At 39.1% G+C, this 19,800-nt stretch overlaps 1 protein-coding gene across 1 annotated transcript in view; it reads left to right on the top strand.

Moving 5' to 3' along the window:
• The first annotated feature begins 430 nt into the window (after positions 1 to 430).
• eda (ectodysplasin A) overlaps positions 431 to 19,800 on the top strand; it is a 48,460-nt gene continuing 29,090 nt past the window's right edge. The window contains exon 1 of the mRNA XM_061250437.1: positions 431 to 853. Coding sequence (XP_061106421.1) covers positions 548 to 853 — 306 coding nt within the window. The 5' untranslated portion in view covers positions 431 to 547. The remainder of the gene's footprint in view (positions 854 to 19,800) is intronic.

Genomic DNA, 19,800 nt, shown 5'->3' with positions numbered 1-19,800 from the left:
TCATCCTGAAATCCACCTGCCATGCAGTCACTGCTCCACATATACATCTGGTGTCAGCAGATGGGTGCCACAGGACTAACCTGAACAGTCACTACTTGAAAATAAGACACACAGGGTAGGCACACTGATTACTTTTCTGTTGGGGATATAAAATATCACAATACCATTTATATTTAGCAAAATATAGCAAAGGTGTATATTTGCTGCAAACTGATGTCCAACATCATTGCAGCACTTTTCAGTTAATTCACATTCAATCATACGGGTGTTCTGTGCGCGGGACTCATAGGATTTAGACTTAATATGGTTAAGGAAACACATCCAGTGTCCAATCAGAGTAAAGGAGGAGGTTCCCATAAATGTGCACTGTTCGTACTGATTTACCGGGTTGCAAACGAGGTCGTTTAGCCGATTCTGATCAGATAGAAGGTAAAGATTCACTTTTTTCATGTGGGTCCGTTGGTCGAGGTTACTGGTCATTTGTAGATCAGACCCTAGACAAGAACTGATTATGATAAAATAGCAATACCTGAAACTGTTTTGAACAATGGCATCTAAAGGCTTCTCAGAAGAAAATGTACAGGTTGAGGAGAAAACATTGAAACACGAACTTCCTTCAACCTGTACATGCAGGAAACAGTGTAACAATTGTAAGATCTTCCTTGGATTCTTCATGTTATCCCTTAGTTTGCATTTTATCACATTATTCTGCTATTTAGACCTCAGATCTGAAGTAAAACGCAAGATTTTGCTGAAAAAACGAGACGAAACGCCGGGTGCAACTGCTATCAATAAGATGATTTCCCCCGATTTCCAGATTTTGGACATCAGATACCCTGCAATGGACCAAGAGGTAACTGAATGTTATACAGCAACTTTTGCGAAAGCAGTAGCCCATACTGTAATAACGTCAAAGAGATTTATTTTTCATGAACATATTCAGCGCATTGACAAGTTAAAACAGCGCTTTGCTAGTCAGCTACAGTTATCCAATTATTTATTGGCTTTAGTTGTTGTGTCGTAGCCTAGTTGTTAGTGGTCGTGGTTTGTAATCGTCGAATGCATGGTAGCTAATTTTATACGGATATTTAACGCGAGATAGAATTAATGAAAGAACAGAATGAATCAAATATAATTATCCGCTAATGGCTAGATTGAACGGTTTATTGGCACGTATATTTTCTGCTGTGATCAGATATTTGCCGTAATTTATGAAAACTTGGGCTACCAGAATACAGTGTATGCTCTTATGGATGAACTGCCACGAACCGTCCACCGGGGAGCATACGCACAACGCAACGTCCAACGTACTATGTAGCTAGATTTTTGCATTCAATGGAGGAATATTGAGTTGCAGTAACTTCCCATTATTAATCATTCATGTAGCTATAACGGGAGGCCCGTACTACCCTTGAATTAAGCTAAAGAGTGACTGTTAAGAAGACAGTGTGGTATATGACGGAATAAAAGTGGAAATAGTGTATGTTTTAAAATATATGCTCAGAAATACGTGGTGATTGATACACGTGTAAAAAAATATACGATAGAAATAAAAGAAACAAATATTGTTCGGGGTACACAGGGGTGTCAAGTTGCTTTATACCACGGCAGGGAGTGAGTTATTGCTTTTTATCAAACGGTTACCAAACATAATATAAACATTATACCATTATAATTGGACGCAATCCAAATTTTATGAACAATTCTATTACAAGAATAATTTACAAGAAAGTAGTTCCTGTATGCTAGTAAGTAGTGCCAGGTGGTTGCTATGCAACGTTAGTAAACTCTTAACATTGTGCTGCTCAGGGTATTCTAGCTGCCAACTGTGGTATGCTAGTTTGGAAGTGATGTATTCTTCAAGGGTTCCGATTATATCTGTATGTTTACACTAGGACTCCGAACTCCACTGTCCTCTCAGGTCCTCTTTGCACTTGTACTTGTGTTTGATCTGTACTTCGTTGTACGTCGCTCTGGATAAGAGCGTCTGCTAAATTCCATGTAATGTAATGCTGAACTCCAACACCTGAACGAGGAATAGGTCGACTAAATAGAACATGACAGACACTAAAACGGCCATTGCCGTTTTGCGGGACATGCCAGCTGATTTTGACAGTTACTGTAAAACTCGAGACACTGAGGTTTTTCTATGCTTAAGTTCAAAATAGGAAGGGCCAACCACACTCTATTCAGTTGCATGGCACTGAAGTATGGAATACAGCGTAAAATTTCTATAAATTGCTTGCCATTATTTTGCGAGCTAATATTAGTTATAATTAGTTATATTAGTTATTAGTTAATAGTAAGTCGATTACTGAAATCCTATCCAAAAGGGTTTTGAAATACTGGCCCTGAAGATAAATATTGAGGAACAGGATTTTGAATTATGCCTTTTAAAAATATGAAATTTTTTACAATATACAGTTTAACACGATGTAAGGGTAAAGATTCTGAATGCAATTCAGTGGGAGTCCAAGTCATTTTCAGGTCTTCATAAAGCGTTTGAGGAAGAAAAAAGGCTTAGATCTGAGGAACAAATAAGAGTTCAAGTGACCTAGTGGTGCATGTTCAGACCAGCCGACAGCTGAAACTGAGACAGGAACATGCCATTCTTATATGATACACACACAGATTCAGCTCTGTCCAAGTATTGACAAGCCAAGTCTTTTCTCTCCTTTAGCATTTTGTAATCTCTGGGTTTGTTTCAAATGGAGGAAGGAACAACAACAAAAACTAAACAATTTTGGGTTGTTACTGGAATCCAATCAAAAGCGCGGTCCTCTTTCTTGCTATCCTATGAGCCTGCAGACTGTGAACATGCTGTAGGAAATTTGCCACAGCTTGGTATTATGGGTGAAAGGAGAGGGAAGTGTGTGGAACATCTGCAGTCTAATAGATTTATTCACAAGAGCGTGGATGTCGCAGTAAAACAAATAGACAATCCATTTAAATTATGTACAAATTAGAAAGAAAAAGGAAATACAAATCCATCTGGGCTTCATTGGTGCTGAAATCAGATGAGATGCAGAAGTTTAGTGGTTTGCTGCAATCCTGTAGCTGGAGCAACATCAGACTCTACATCAGAGCCTCTGACCTTCTTAACTGATGCAGGAAGAGTTTCAGGGTGCTTAGTGTAATTTTGTTAGAGATTTCTTGCTGTCAGAGATTTAAGTTGCCATTATTTCCACAGGCCATATAAGGATTATCTTGTTATTATGAAACAGGTAAGGGGGGTTGGGGGGTATGCGTAAATTAAACTCATGTGTGCGGTGCTTGTTACAAATTAAGGCACTGTTTGTGGGATTTGCCTTAGTACTGAGTAAACTAATTTAGTGAAGTGCGGACATAACCCACCTTTAACTTCCTTGGGGATAGTGGCAGGCTTCCAGAACACAGTGTGAAACTCCTGACTAGCATAGCAGCAGCCACACAATAATCCGGCACTAAAACCTCCCCTTTGCAATGAATTGTATGCTCTGTTCAGGAATTTGATCTCTGACAGGAAATAACTTTAATGACACCATTGTGTGATGTCACTATAATGCCTGACTCCATCAATATGAAGTTAATGGGAGCTGTTGGGCACAGCACACAATGGAAGCACATTAGAGTGCTCCATAATTCAGGTTTATTTGGGTGGATTATGGTGTGCATCCCTTTTTTGCCTGTGAAAAGACAATTGAGACATTCAGCAAAACTCCAGTTTACTTATCTGGTGTTTAGGGTGGATTGTTCTCCGGAGTTGACTATGACATGGTCTGGAAATATTAATGTAAATTTGCAGATAAAACCCAATTAACAGATTATTTTGTTTAAATTGATCAATGATGCATGCAATAATAAATTACATCCCCTTGGAATAGTCCACAGTGGCTAAACTGGTTACATGGAATCGGACTCAATTTCAGATAATAGGGGTGTGACAGGTATGTGAAGATGTACGAAGTGAAGATAGTTGTGTTAACAAATCATACTGCGTACCAAATCTAATTCTAGAGAAGTGAAGGATGTAACTTCAACATATCCAGAGTCGAGGGTCGGGCGTAATTTCAGAATTGTTTTCCGGGTGGGTTGAATTGAATTGAATTGTCCGTGGGTCATATCTCAGCTAATGTTACTTGTAACATATTTATCTTTTCACAATGAGAAAGTGCTCTCAGATGACTGACTATATGACGACTATTTACAAATAAAATGACACTACAAATGTTTTTAACTTTGGAGAAATTAACAATTGGTCCCCAGTGAAAAAAGGCTATGAGGCCAGATATGACTTCTCCATACAAAATTTCTCCATGGAAATTGTTACATTTTCACAGCTTTATATGCGTTTTTCATCTGCTGGCTCACATTTGCAGGATTTCTACATCTCATCATCACCTACCAACACACAGAAAAATAAAAATATCCTAGAAGTGCTATGTTGCAACCTCCTGGAGTTGGCATTAAATGGCCTTTTTCCTCTCCAATTTGCTGTCTTTTGGGCTTCTGAAGTATAGAAATTCAGCCATTAGAGTTTTGGATCTGTGTTCAGTGAATTTATATGTATATTTTTGATTCACTGTGCATTTACATGTAATTCTTGTGTTATCATAAACAAGCCGCAGTCTTCTGAAATGAGAAAGACTCATTGCCTCACCAACTAGACTACAACATGTGAGGGGACCAACAAATCTCAGATGTTCCCAATTTATCCTGGACATCTGTAGCATTCTGGTCAGTCTTGGAATTTGAAAACATTTATATGTGGTTAAGGGGGATTGTATGCCTTATATTGATGTAAACTTGGCAAATGATTTGTTCTTCACATCAAGCAATTTCTTTTTTTTGTTTTTGCTATATTATTTGTGGTTAATGGTTTGTCTCCATGTGTGCAGAAATGTCCACATTTGGCACAAAGGATCTGTAGATTTTAGCTGGGTACAAAATCAGTGTTCATTCCAAAATGTGAATGAATGCTTTGTTTTGATATTTGAATGCTTTGACTATGCTACTTTTGGTCAAATGTATGGGATTTCCTTGTATAAAAAAGTTAATACTTACACACAGTGAACACTTCATTAGGTAGGAGAGACCGGGGAACAAACCAACAAGGGCCATGTTAAAACATGGGGATTTAGCAGAGTTGCATTTGAACAAGAATGATGGGATTGTTTTCACTTATATATTATAGCAACCTCCTTCTCGTGTGTGAGTGGCACAGCGATTTGAAAACTGCATCAATAGTTATTAACAAATCTGTGTTTTAGCACCCTGGAAGTTATGTTTTTTCAGCAAAGTGTTTTACGATTAACCGGTGATGGGTGAACACCACAGACTCCAAATATACATTATTTAAATCACTGTCTTGTGGGATGTAAAGCAGTATACGTAGAATAGGTTTTGGCACATATCACTAGCAAACACTGACTGTGAGCCATGCAGGGGCATGTTGGAACACTGTGTTCCAACATGTCCCTGCCTATTATAAATGCATCAGCAACAATAACTTGTAATGCAATGTTCTATATTCCATGAGTACCATTCACTCATTCGGTCCTATTTAGCACTCGCTCTTATTAATTTCTTCCCAGGCCTTCATTACATATTAATGTTGCGATATGAGGTTAGTCTAGCGCACCTTGCATGCTGAAATGAGTGGAAGGGACACACTGGGTGTCTAATTGTAAAAACATTTTTTTCTAAACACTTGTTTGTTCACTGTGCGATGTATTCAGGAAGTTTCGGAAATGTTGTACATAAACCCTCCCCTCATTCGGATCAGCACCATGGCGCTGTCTAATTTCAAATGTAAAGTAGGCTATTCAATAATACTGGGCTTTCACGCAATAGTATGAAATTTATGTTACACATTTCTTCCTGATGTACAGCTACTGCAGCCAATGAAAATAAAAAAATAAATAAAATACGCCAATTCATCTTCACAGATAATGATCTAATTGCTCATACACCACTGAAAAATGTAAAGCTCTGAAAAACGTCATTACTCGTAACAGGTACTCGTTTTGACTGAGTATTCGGGTCACCCCTTGTCAGAAGTAACCAGCACAAAGACTGATCAAACAGCTGCCGGATGAAACCCCGTCCACTTCTGGGTTAAGTCACGCTCACTTATGAGTACGGATACGGATATAGATAATATAGTTGGTTGAGCGGATACATACAGATAAAGCAGTACTCATGACTTGTCTCTCTCCCAATCAGCTCCATAAGCTATGCTGAAATTAACCATAATGAATCTGTGTTATCACTTTATTTATATGCTTTGTAGTTGGCCTGATATCTAAAAAACTATATTTTTGGCGGAAAAATACATCTAGTTGTATGGGCTGGTTGTCCTCCAGCATTACTGTCTGTCAATTCAACACATTTGAGAGTTGCAAATCTCCCCTGCATAAAGAAAATAAAATAAAGTAAATCTACATTCAGAATAAAGAAAATTATTCAACAGAGATTAAAGGGAGTGCTTTTTGATGCAAATTGTCTCATTAGGCTTCAAAGGGTTAACAAAGAGGTTTCCTTGGAAATGACAAACCTCTTTCCTCCAAGCCAGCCTCCAGCTATCCAGTTACAGATATGTTTCAACAAGAGTTTGAGCCTCACAAATGTTGCCTTGACAGCATCATACAAAATTATATTTTGTGTTTGTCACGCAACCTATAAGATGTTGTAATGAAACACCACAAAACAAAAACTCAGGCAAGGAATGTTCTAATTTACCATTGGTGATGGAAGGCTTGCCAAGCTTCCAAATGTCGTTTTTTTTTGCTGGAAAAAATTAACAGTTAAAAAATCTGTCTGACAGCACATGTCCCCATTTCTCATTCTTTCTCAGCAGAGTATTTGGGGCCTAGGCAATGTTTTTTCCACCCTAAATTGTCTTTATGCCACTATCGCAGCTCAAACTCAAAGAAACTTCTACTACTGTAGCCCATCTCCCTTTTCCACCGTAATAACACCATTATTTTTGACATATTTGTGCTGAATTTAACTAAATTTAACTTCTCTGCTCTATGCAATGTTGGCATGATGGAATGGATTGCTCTGGGGTGGGTTTCCCAAAAGCCTCTTTAAATGCCTCTTAAGATGGGTTTCCTGAACATATTCGAAATGGAAGTGTCTCTCTACTTCATTCTCGATTCACGAGCAAGCGAGATCGCAGCCCACCCTGGCAGCTCATAGAACATTCATGCTTATAAGCACAGCCGACAATAGCCTAAAAAGTGTTGAAGCCTCATAGTCTATTTTTTGTTCATGTAGCCTACATTGAGATTAAATATTGGAATAATATAAAATGTATACCCATAAAAAACTGATCACAGAAGATGCCTGGGGTGGGTTATGATTGAAAACAATTCTGTCATTATTTAGCATGGAATCTTTTTGTGATCTAGGTGACCCTCTCTCCCCATTATATGTTAAAAGGGTTATTTAAAAAATGCCCCAATCTATTGCATATCAAGTGTGCATAGGGAACCCCAACAGTGCCTTCAGGGACAGCTCAACAGGTTCTATCCCATAACTGATCAGAGAGAAGCAGTTATATGTAACTTGGATAATAGACTGATACGTTGAGAAACGATGTTGATGTGGAAAACCACTGTGACGGAATGGAGAAATGATAGTTCTTGTAAGGAGTTCCTTGAACATTATAATACATTTGTTGTATTTCGATGACAGGGATGGGAGTTTTGATAAATGGGGAAAAGCCAGCCATCACCGTAGATGGGCGGCAGATGTGGGGCTGAGTTTATGGAACGTGTTTCATGTGGTTGTCTGGTTGTCCCAAATTGGAATTGTTAAGCCACAAGTCACATAATCTGTGCCAGGAGACAGGGTGAGCAGAAAGGAGAACAGACTATGGGAAAAAAAGAAAAAAAGGACCTGAGGTAGCAGGTGGAAAAACATATTTGCCAAATTGCTGACAGGTGCTCCACAGCCTCAGTCTGGAGGTTCAAATAGAAAACTCAGCATGGGTAACTGGATGTGTTTGGCTGTGTGCCGCTCAAAGCAAGATGTGGCTTTTTGGCTACTTATTTCTGCAAGTGTACAGAATTGTTGGAATCACTTCTTTAAAATCTGCATTTATTGTGTGACCACTTGCAAATAGAACCTCAACCCAAGCTATCCCAGGCCAGTGATCTTCTGTCTCCAAAAGCAGACCATCTTGCTGATAACTCAATTTGCTGACAAAGAAAGTGCAGATGTAATATTGTATGTCCGAAAACATGTCCACATTCAAGCATGTATGTACATATTTCAAAGGGTGATGTAATGAAACAAATATTTAATACATACTTAAAAAGTTTTTGGCAACATCCCTGAGGCACATTCACATCTACAGTCAGCTCTTAAAAGTTTGTGCCTTCAAAAGAGTGAGTGTTGTGAAAAAAAGCTGCTTTAATGAACCCTTTAAAATCTGGCATTGAGTAAAGACTAAAACAAAGGTTGAGCCAAAAAAACTACAAATAATGACTCTGGGATACAGCTGTTGAAAAAATTCCAGGCTTTTCTCTGAAAAGGCCAGATGAGAACATTTAGTTTGTATGATTGTACCCACTCACTGTTGATTTTCAGGTGCACAGATGAGTGCCTTTGTCAGTATTTGTGGTCACCATCAACTTAAATGCTTCAATGCAGGTATTATGTTTTGTATCATTTTCTAGATGATGATTACAGTGAATGGGCTCACTTAAAACCAATTTAAGGTTGCACATGGAATTGTCAATGAGTTATTGAATTTAGTCTGAAACTAAATTACACTAGTTAGATCTATAATAATACCCCTTGAGGAGATGTATATAGGCATGCTGATTAACTGGTGTGTATAAATACAGTACTGTGCAAAAAGCCTTAGTATGGAGAGAGATTAGTCTCAATATTATTGACAAATGCGTGTAAAACGATCCACAAATAAAGAGGAACTTCACAAATGTGTTTTACTATTCACAAACAAATATCTGTGTGTCAACTAGGTACACTGATTTATACAGATGCATACATATTTTTGAATACAAATAACTCATATTTTGTGTATGAAGAGAAATGTAAAATTGGTTTGTGAAGTGTAGAATCTGTATTTGTGGATCAAGTCACATGCATGTATTCAGTGATGTGAGTTTGTTAATCTATCCATCCTGGTCGCCAGTCCATCGCAGGGCACACACACCATTCACTCACACACTCATATCTATGGGCAATTTAGACTCTTCAATCAGCCTAACCTGCATGTTTTTGGACTGTGGGAGGAAACCCACACGAACAGAGGGAGAACATGCAAACTCAACACAGAGAGGCCTTGGCCGACCCAGGACCTCCTTGCTATGAGGCGGCAATGCTACCCATTGCACCATCCGTGCCGCCGAGTTTGTTCATTTCCTTTCCTTCCGAAGTTCCTGCGCAATCCACACACAAATAGCTATTAATCCATGTGGCATGCTACTTTTTCTGAGTCCCCAAAAGCAAGAAAACCAGCTGCCACTAGGTGGTTGTGGTCGTTGTGTATGGAACGTTAAAACTGCCACAATTCACCAATATTTCTCCATGGTCCCTTTCACCTGCTCAGATAGCTAACATGCTTAAAGAAGACCTTAGTACTAGGTATCTAGCTTGCTATTTTAATATGTGTGTCTAACAATGGCAGTTTGTTAGCTGACATGACCAGCTAGCTAGGTCCGCAAATGCTGGGGGTAATGTTAGCTTAGCAACCTGTTGGTTACATGTTAATGTTGGCTACAGGCAACACACACACTTACACATGCAGTTACATTGTCCGATTACCAACTGTTTATAGTTTTTTGGTTTTTTGGTTGGGGGTGGGGGTGTCTGGCTGGTGAAAATGCTCAGTGGCCAGTGACTTTGGAAAACCACTAGCCACAGTGGCTGATGAGCCAAAAGTTCACGTCAAGCACTGTGTCCATTCTTATTTGGACAGGTTCCATAGCAACACACTTTGTTTCACAATGTCAGATGATTATCAACCCTTCCTGTTATTGAAGGCAAGGGCATTTTATAATTAATTCAGAAACTTTAGTTAACCTGCTGCCCCCTACAAGTTAAGGAAATGCCTTGTTCATCTTGATAACCTCAATGGTTGCCAGCAAACAAGACTAGACCTGGAGGATAACAGAGATGAGCTTCAGTACCCCCTTGTATATTAGTGCTATATTAGTAGTCATACATAATTTGGATGACATCATTTTGATTCAATATACATATAACTGATGCAATGAAAAACTTCCATTTCTAACACTGACCTTGAGCATGTAATTAGGCACATACCCATTGTATTGCTCACCATGGATTCATTCCATCTTTGTAGTGTAGGAACATGTTGAGCTGGAGGGAAGTTAGAATACAATTTCTTCACTATGTTCGTGGTCATAATTTAAAGAAAGGGGCTGATGAGTCATTTGAGAGGTATATGTTGTCTATTGACACAAACAGCCTGCCATTGTGTTTGTTGTGTTCAGAATAAGCTTTGGAACATACTCATACTCTCATACTCAAGACTGAAAGGGCTAAGAGGATAAGACTTAATTTTAAATATTTGTGATGTGTGTTGGCAAGGCGGAGTTTTGAACTTTTCAGAGACTCCCATTCAAGCTTCATAAAGTATTCTTAATTTTTCGAATAAACAATTTCTTCTTTTATGGCCCCACTATCAATTATGACAACACAACAAGCATTGAGGTAACTATGATGATCATATCTCCATGGCAGAAGATTCCATTCAGCCATAATTGCTTCAAACAATTCAGAGTAAATCACCACCACCCTACCCAGAGATGGCGATCTCAGATACATTATTAATGGCATTGCATTGTTTGCCAATTCTCAACATGTTAAAATTGCCCTTTTTTAATTAAGTCTCACTGTTAGAATACCACCATGAACCACCATGGACTTATTTGTCACCATGACCATGAGTCAGAATGTACTAATTCTGAAATGTTTACTCATTGTGGTTCCACATATTTCTAAGAACCTAAAGCTCATCTGACAAATAGTCTGGTCTTGTTGTTCACAGTTACCACCACCCAATTTTATGTACTATAAACTATAAATGTTTTCTTAGTGGGGTTTCTCCATCTTGGCCTTTGCTCGCATAATGGTAATTCTCTCTGGTTTAAAAAAATGCAGATCCAGTCTGCTGTGTGGGTTCAGGGCATTTGTCTCATGGTTCTCGTGTGTTGCTATTAATTTTCTTGTGAAAAATTTGCCTTTGAAAACTTGTCATGACTTCAAGCACACGACATGGAGTAGGTTTACAAAAGGTTACCTAATCCTGTTTCTGCGAAAGAGGGTGAACTCTTTAAAAAGAAATTTTGCTGTGACAATGTGCATGCCATTGCCTCACGGTGTCTCGTGAGATGGTGAGGGGACTCTGCTTGTAGATTTGAACATTGCTGAATTCCACCTAGCTGTGGAGAATCCTGGGGAAAATCTCTGCTAAAAGGAGCGAGTGGGGCAACTCTATTTTATAACATTTTAAGCAAGTAAAGTTATGGTAATTAGTTCAGACCAGTTCAGACCAGCTCCATGCTCAACATGGTTTGACCAGCGTAAGCTGCTCGCTGGTAATTTCAAGCTGGTCATAGTTGGATCTTACAGCAGGGTTGTGACTTGAGATAAAGGAGGCAATAACTTCATGTTATGGGAAAACTTATTAGTCCTATCCAATGAACTAATATAACCATCCATCCATCCATCCATTATCTTAACCTGCTCATCCTGAACAGGGTCACAGGGGGGCTGGAGCCTATCCCAGATTTTTTAAGTGAGCAACAATGAAGTGGATATGTTTGCTGAACTGATGGTATATAATAGACATAGCTCATCCGTATGGGTCATGGCTTGGATAGCCAGCTTGTGTCATGACAGAAATTGATGGAAGCCAATAATACATAATGTGTTTGGATCACTCCCTGCAATTGGGATGGGAATTGGGTCAGATTGGGTATTCTCACTTCAACAGAACTGCACTAGAGCTCACTTGGAAGTGGCCGGAGTGCACCCGAATTCGACTGCACGCATTCTCACATGGCCAGACGTACTGAACCGCTCCAAACAGTGAGGAAGAGATCTTAAGGGATTCCCCTACGGATTGGACAGCTTTCAAGTTCTGAACGCCTACGGTATTCTTTCTGTAAAAAGTCTCCCATTCTTTGGTGCTGGCTGGTACTTCCTTTTAGTGAGTAATTGATTTCCCTTGATTTCATTCTAATTTTTCGGCAAAATTTTACTCGATTGATTCGAGAGTTATTTGATTCACCTGCTGCTGAGGGTGTGGGGCCTGGCACATTCCCCTCTTTGCCAATCAGGGTGTAATGACACCCTTCCTTTTAGGCTTAAGAGGCAGTAACCTGCTCACCTGATAGATTTTTGATCCTACCTTCTCTTGCAGTCATCCTCAAGAAGCACTGATCTTCAACGGCTTCTTTTAAGAATGATTTGCTTTAGTTTGCTGAACAATTTCAGTGATGTTCAGGGGTTTTGCAACCCAGACAAATTGTGAATGTATCAGGCACGGGTGATCCAATAGCGAGACCACAACGAACGTTCTTTAGAAAATGTTCTCTTTATTTTCTCAGGGTAGGTTGGTACAAGGGTCAATAGCCAGCAAACAGTTATAGGAGGGATAAGGCAATTCGTAAGCGATAGTCCAGGCAAAGGGTCAAATCTCCAGCAAACAGATGTATTGAGGATAATCCAAAGAATAGTCGCCGTCACAGGCAATGGGTCGAAAACAAACCGGCTAATTAAACAGAAACACAATCCAGTAACGAAAGTCGATAAACAGAAACAGGTCGAAAAACTACGGGTCAGAACAAGACTGAAGGAATAAGATAAACTCGATGGTCGGGGACGAAATGGGTCAAAACAGGTATCAATACGAAAACGTAGTAGTATGAATTAAACACTCAGGCAACTAAGTGCACAAACAGAGGGGTTTTAATACACAGGTAAAGAGAAGGAATGGGAATCAGGTGGGGAAACTATTTTACTAGTTATGGATGTGATGCTTTAAGAACCTATGCACTTGTAAATCGCTTTGGATTAAAAGCGTCTGCCAAATGACTAAAATGTAAATGTAAATGAAACAATCAGGAAGTGAAACAGGTGAAACGAATGAATGAAGTGACAGGGAGACTACGGTGTGCACAGAGGTAACAAAAACACGAAAACGCTAACAGCATAGGCAGACTACAGAACGTGAAAAACACGAAACCTAACAGAATGAAGGAACAACACTAACTGGCTGGGTCGCCTACATCAGGGCTAGTGCCACTGCTAAACTTCCTGGCTAGTCTGAATGATAGCCATGCCCTGCTGGCCCTAATTGTTCTGTTTGAGTGTTTATTTGCTGCATTTGGAATATCTGTTTACTCAGACCCATGGCTACACCATTGTACATCGCAGTTACACTTCAGCAGGAATTGCACCTTTGAACAGCAGCTGGAAATTGTGAGCACCACATAATGGTAGTGGTGTCTTTCTCAGACCATGAATTCCTTTGTGCTCTGGAATGTTTCTTTCAATCGTTAGTCAAGAACTGACTTTTGCTGCTACCAGTGTAAGACAATAAAAGCTCCTATCTGATAAATGCATTGGCATTGTCTCATTGCACCCAGTTGTGTACATGAGTGTTTTTTACATTGTTTTGAGGATCGTATTTGGACCAGATGGAAATACCCAAGGAAGTGAAAACTCAAGCAGCTGTACATATTTTACTACAAGTGCTGTTTCACACAGACATTAACAGTCATGATTACAGACACCACAGTTCTGAGGGTTCGAGAGACAGGAGCGCATGGCCTTGGATGGATCTCTCTCGGATTTAGATAAAGGTTCTGACAGCTCTTGAAATGTAAAAGGACATAATGATATGTGTTCTTTAACCTTTCCTAGCTATTGTACACCAACACTTTCAAAAGTCTCTCTTTTCTTGAGAAGAGAATGTGAAATTACTTTTTTCATAATGAACAAATGTTGGCACATTATTGAAGGATGCATCTGAGTTTAAGCTGTGAGTGGAAAATTACTTGGTAATTACTTGGTTATTTGAATTGTTACTGTGAAGTACCAAGGCCTTAAACCCAGTCATTGGGTAAATCTGTCCATCTCAAATGCCATCTTAATGTGTAACCAAAGACCTGGGTTCATGTCTCTTCACTGAGACATTGCCACAACATGAAGAAACCATTACAGCAGCATTAGCCAATGGTGAATTTGGTCCAATGTTCTTGAGCAAGACTGGTGTCAGGAGCCAAGCCATGTGACTGGTCCTGCTGCACATCTGGTCATTGCTGCTAAACAGTTGAGCCCTTTTGTGACACCGGGCCTTAGTCAAGGGAATCCTGGGATTATGAAGTGAGAACACAGTGCTAGCTGGTTGAAGACCAGGACCCACAGCTGCTTTCTGCTTTCCTGACAGTTTGAATGGCAGCATTTTCTGTTTGTCTGCCATCTAGTGCCATGGTCTACCATGAACTCTCACTTTAGTGCACAATCAGAGGTACTGTTTTAATAAAAAATTAATACTGTTATTATTTTGAGGTTTATTCACTGCACTCCCCAAGTGCATATTAATGACCATGAATGTAACAGCATTATTAAATTAACGTTGTTGTAAAAATGTGGTGAGAACAGAGTACTCTAAAATAATGTTGCTGCCAGAGAGCAGTCAGGCATTTTATGCTTTGTGTACCAAAGGAAGCAGCTCATAATTAGATTTCCACAAAAACTGTGTCTCCACAGAGAGTGAACTCATTACTTCTGGCTGAGTGGCTTAAAGGGTCCTGCCTAGGTTACATATCTGTATGCTTTTTTCCTAGCACTGGACCAGGAGGTTTTCAGATTTCAGATGGCATAACAGTCTCTCCTGTTATCTCTGTTCACAATGCAGCATGTTGTTCTCATGCTATCTGTGATCTTTGTGTATTAGATCATAAAAATCTTTGAAAAAATAAAAGCTTTTGAACCCTGGCCGGCTGGTAACATCAGGGGAGGGGAAGGCAGGAAATTAAACAGTTGGCACATTGGCATGGGTTTTATCTTTTTTTCTTTTCTGAGAAAATATGCAGAGGCATATCAGGGCAATTGGCTGGCCAACAATTTCTACTATGAGTCAGACATAAAAAATGTAGAAAATTTTCAGACTTGCTGCTATACATGTTGCATTCTGTGTTTTTTCATAAATATCTGAAATATTTTCAGTGTTCATACAGAATAAAATTAGATTTGTAGTGAAGAAAGAATTACTTCTTCTGAGAAAGAAGTAATTATCTGAGCTGCCTGATTCAATTAGCAGCTTGCAAAATAAGCAAAAATTATCATGGCAATTTGTCATTTGGTTTTATATGGTTATGTATGTGTCATTATAAAAAAGTGTTTGCCAATGCAGTTTGATGAGCAGATGTTTTTTTACTGAAGGTTTGATTGTTTCAGATGTGAGCCAGTTAGAGGGAAATCCATGTCAGAGCTAATGAAAAGCAGAAGTGTGAGAATTACACTGAACTTGTTTGGTTTCTAAAAGTAAATCTTTTGTTGAGTAAATAATCTCAGTCTTGAAATGGTACCCATAACCTCAAGAGTTGGCAGTTAAACTGCTGCATATGTGAACAAACCTATGTTTGTGTAGTCACAAAAAGTTGGCATTGTGGTATAATTATATTTCAACGTAAGCAAAGGAGATTGAATGGGACTGAACGATTAATTCACCTCGAGGTGATGTCACTTCAGTTGTAGTCCAAAGGAATTTTGTTACATTTGTAATACTTTATTGCATTGTCTTGGACTGTGTACTAAAGCTTTGTAAATCCTCTTTGACAGGGGTATCTTCCAAATGAATACAGTATGTGAGCAAAATAGGAATATAATGGCACCACATCTGCAGGCTAGCCCCTGTAATCTGTAATCGAAGGCACAGGCCTTGGACTCAGTTGTACATCAGGTGATTTACAACTGAGTGTACTGTGGTAGGGAACAATACACTTTTTGGCTAGCATGGGTCATCTAGGCTTCATCAAGCTACTGTGACTGAAGTTACTCCAAAGATATGACTGGCATCCTCAAGCTCCCAGGGGTCAGTGAGAAACACCTCTCCTTCTGTTAGCGCTAACCTGTGGAACGGGAAAATAATCTGGTTTGATAATAAGAGTGCTTTGCAGGAGTGTCTGTAGATACATTATGCCGATAGTGCGGGTAGATGGAAAAATTGAGGAAGCTGGCAATTCCGAAGTGGGGAGAGAACTGCAAATGTCTGCGGAAAAAAGGAAAGCCTGCCGTTGAAAACATTTATTTTGCACAATGAGGGGCTTTAGGTCACATTCTGTGGCAAACACTAAAGATGTTTGGATCTACGTTGTGTCCCGAGGACGCAGAAAGGGTGATGGTGCAGGGTTCCTCCAGCTGCTGTGCAGGCGGTTGTACAAGGACTGTCTAATATTTGATAAAGCAAATATCAAATTATAATTACATGAAAACAAGCTACTGGTTGAACTAGTGATAGGCAGTGATAAGTATTGCATTCAGTACTTCATTGACTCCAGATGATTTAAAGAGGTCCAAAGAAAAGGATTGTTGCATTCCGATTTAATTCATCATTATTCAACATAAGGAATGTGAAATGTACATGAATTACACCTCCCATTGGCAACATGCATCTGTCAGTGTTTTAGAGAATGCAATGAAAAATCATGAATGCTTTTATATATAAACTGACTCATCAATGGATGTATGTATTCATGAAAAGCACTATAATGCAGACCAAGATTTCAGTGCTAAATTAATGTGGCCAACACAGCGTACCACTGCTTTTTATAAAAGGAGAAATAGCCATCCTAGGCAGCAATGCACAATCAATAGTTATGTCCTGTTCTAATACTGTACTGTATGTTATGCTTAACATTCATAATTTGAAACTAACACAGTTATGATAAATTGAATAAAGTTAACTTACTTGCAACAGAGAGCTCCCATTGCCTATTGAATAAACCAATGCTGAATACAGAAATCCCTCAAATCTTCTAGCGGGAAGTAGGCTTGTGCACACTTAAAGACTATGTAGAATTCTTGCTCCTGTGTTTACATAGAAAAAAGGTCTACGCCCCATTTGCCACCCCGCCTGTCCATTGCAGATGACCTTGTGCCGTGATAGCAATGAGCTAAGAAACCGCTGTCTAATATGATTTGTGATACATCAGCTGTAGTAGTCGCTTTCCACACAGGCCATTATTTAGCTAGCTATTTAACTGACATTACTCCTGTTTTTATTTAGTTAGCTAACTTTAGCTAAACCTTAGCTAGTGGTGAAGCTAGTCAACAGTAGATTTCAGTCTGCTCTACCTGCAGAATTCTGTAACATAAGTACGCATACTCACAAACGCATCAATTCATTGTCGCTGTTATTTTTATCAGACATCTCAAATCTTCTGAAAGTCTGGTAGTCTATTGGATTTAGGCATTTAGGCATGAGCTTCCCCCCCCCCCCCCCCCCCCCTTCCCCAAAGACATTTTAGGCACAGAATATTTTATTGCTTTAAGCACTGGTTTATTTTACCCATGACTTCAGACGATTAAACTCAGAACTGAAACGGCTGTTCCCAATATGAGAGATAAGGACCAGCCATTTTCTGGTTCTAATGCATTATCCTGTATTTCTCAAATTGTGTAACCCAACATTTCACAGGCCGGGTCCATGGGACATACCGCATGTGCTAGTTCTTCCAGCTAAAAGATCATTTGTTTTGACTAAGCTGTTTTCTGATCTTATGATAATGGTTTTGAACAAAAGCAAACCCTGAACAGATGTTCCACCCCTCTAAACATTGTTAACATTGAATGCTAAATAAAAACTTTGTTTTGCATACAATCGGCTGTGATTTACATTTTTTGTGTCAATTGCAATTATGTTTAAGATGCGATGCTAGTACGTGATATGATTTTGAAACTATGGTGACATCCAAACATGCCTAATGTCCTGTTGTCACATGCTGTGCAACACTTCTAGGAGGGGGATGCCACATGGAGGGAGAGAGTAAGCACCCACCTACACCGACAAGAAAACAAATAAATAAACAAATAACAAATAAACACCTTCACCCTTACCCATCATGGGTTCCGGGCAAAACACAGTAAAACCACAAATAACAAAGACAAAACAAAGCAAACAATGTGGAAGCATTTCAGCTTTCCACTTTCCAGAGCACCAGCTGCAGAGAACTGGAGGTGTTGCTTGTACAATTAAATGTCTTACAAGACAAAACGGTTGTGTTTTCTCTCTCCAACAGTAGGCGTGGTCGAGACATCTGATTCTCCATCAGATCAAAATGCCACACCTGGGTATAGGTTTACCGATGCTAATGTAGGCTACAACAAACTACTAATCTAACTCAAGGAACTTCATTAATGAGCAACACTGTCCCAAAGGCTCTCTCATGACCATTGGCAGAGAGAACAGATAGGGAGGCCATTGAACTAAATACTTTGTACAGAGATTCATTGCATCCCTTTCCTGCCCCTACCTTGCACAAAATCTCAAACACAAAAGGCGTGATCACACAATAGCTTCCAGGAAGTCCATAAACGCTAATGAGCAGAGATGTCACAGTACATTTAGTCATTGGCATAAGGGAAATGATATGTCCCTATCCACAAGAACTGTCTACAGCAAAAAGCACCCTGTTCAATCTCCATCAAACTTATTCCATCAAAATGCCAACCACTTATTCAGGACATATATTTAGATAAGTTTCTCTTTTTTTGTTATTTTTTATTATTTGTTATTTTTGTGTTTTTTGTACTGAGCAGGGCCAACCGAAATGGAAAAAAACATGAATAGTGTTAATATAATAGGTTACCATTTTACCATTTGTGCAATAATATATAAATATTACTCTCTATATACTCTCCAACTACACTGAGTAAGCACTTTATTAGGTATTTATTAGACTTATCTTTTAGACTACTGCTGTAGTCTATCAACTTAGAATTATAATGCATTGTGTGTTAGGATGCTCATCTGCATACTACTGTTTGTGTAATGTGTGGTTATTGTTATTTTCCTGTCAGCTTTGACCAGTCTGGCCAATCTCCCCTGACGTCTCTCAGTAACAAGGCATTTCTGTCTGCAGAACTGCTGCTCACTGGATTTTTTTTTTTTTTTTTGCATTCTTTGCAAACTCTAGAGACTAGTGTGCATGAAAATCCCAGGAGATCAGCAGTTTCTGGGATACTTAAACCACCCTGTCTGCTACCAACAATCATTTCATGGTCAAAGTCACTTAGATCACAATTTTTCCCCATTCTGATGGTTGATGTGAACATTAACTGAAGCTCCTGACCCATATCTACATGATTATATGCATTGCACTGCTTCCACACATTTGGCTGATTAGATAATCGCATGAATAAGTAGGTGTAATAAAGTAAAAATGCTCCTAATAAAGTGCTCGGTGCGTGTATATTTACCATTATAGCTATTTGAATGTAACCATTGTTTTGGAAGCAATATAGTACCCTTATGGGCAGTTTCTCACCTGTTTCAGTAGCTTGTAATCATTATTGTAACAAGGTTGGATGGATTTTTGAGCATTCCTCCATGCAGAACTTTTCAGAATCATTGATCTGTGTGATATCCCTCTCTTCAGTTCAGACCACAGGTTTTTCATGGAATTTAAGCTGCTGAACAATCTATCTATGGCCAAGACTCAGCTTCCTAGCAGAGGGAACCAGATTCATAACATCTCCAAAACATCAATGACCCACCCCCATATTTGACAGCAGGTATGAGAGGTT

This window comes from Conger conger, chromosome 7, assembly GCF_963514075.1.
Source record: "Conger conger chromosome 7, fConCon1.1, whole genome shotgun sequence".
Taxonomy (NCBI): Eukaryota; Metazoa; Chordata; class Actinopteri; order Anguilliformes; family Congridae; genus Conger; species Conger conger.
The sequence above is the reverse complement of the archived record's forward strand: the minus strand, read 5'-3'. Positions and strand labels throughout refer to the sequence as shown.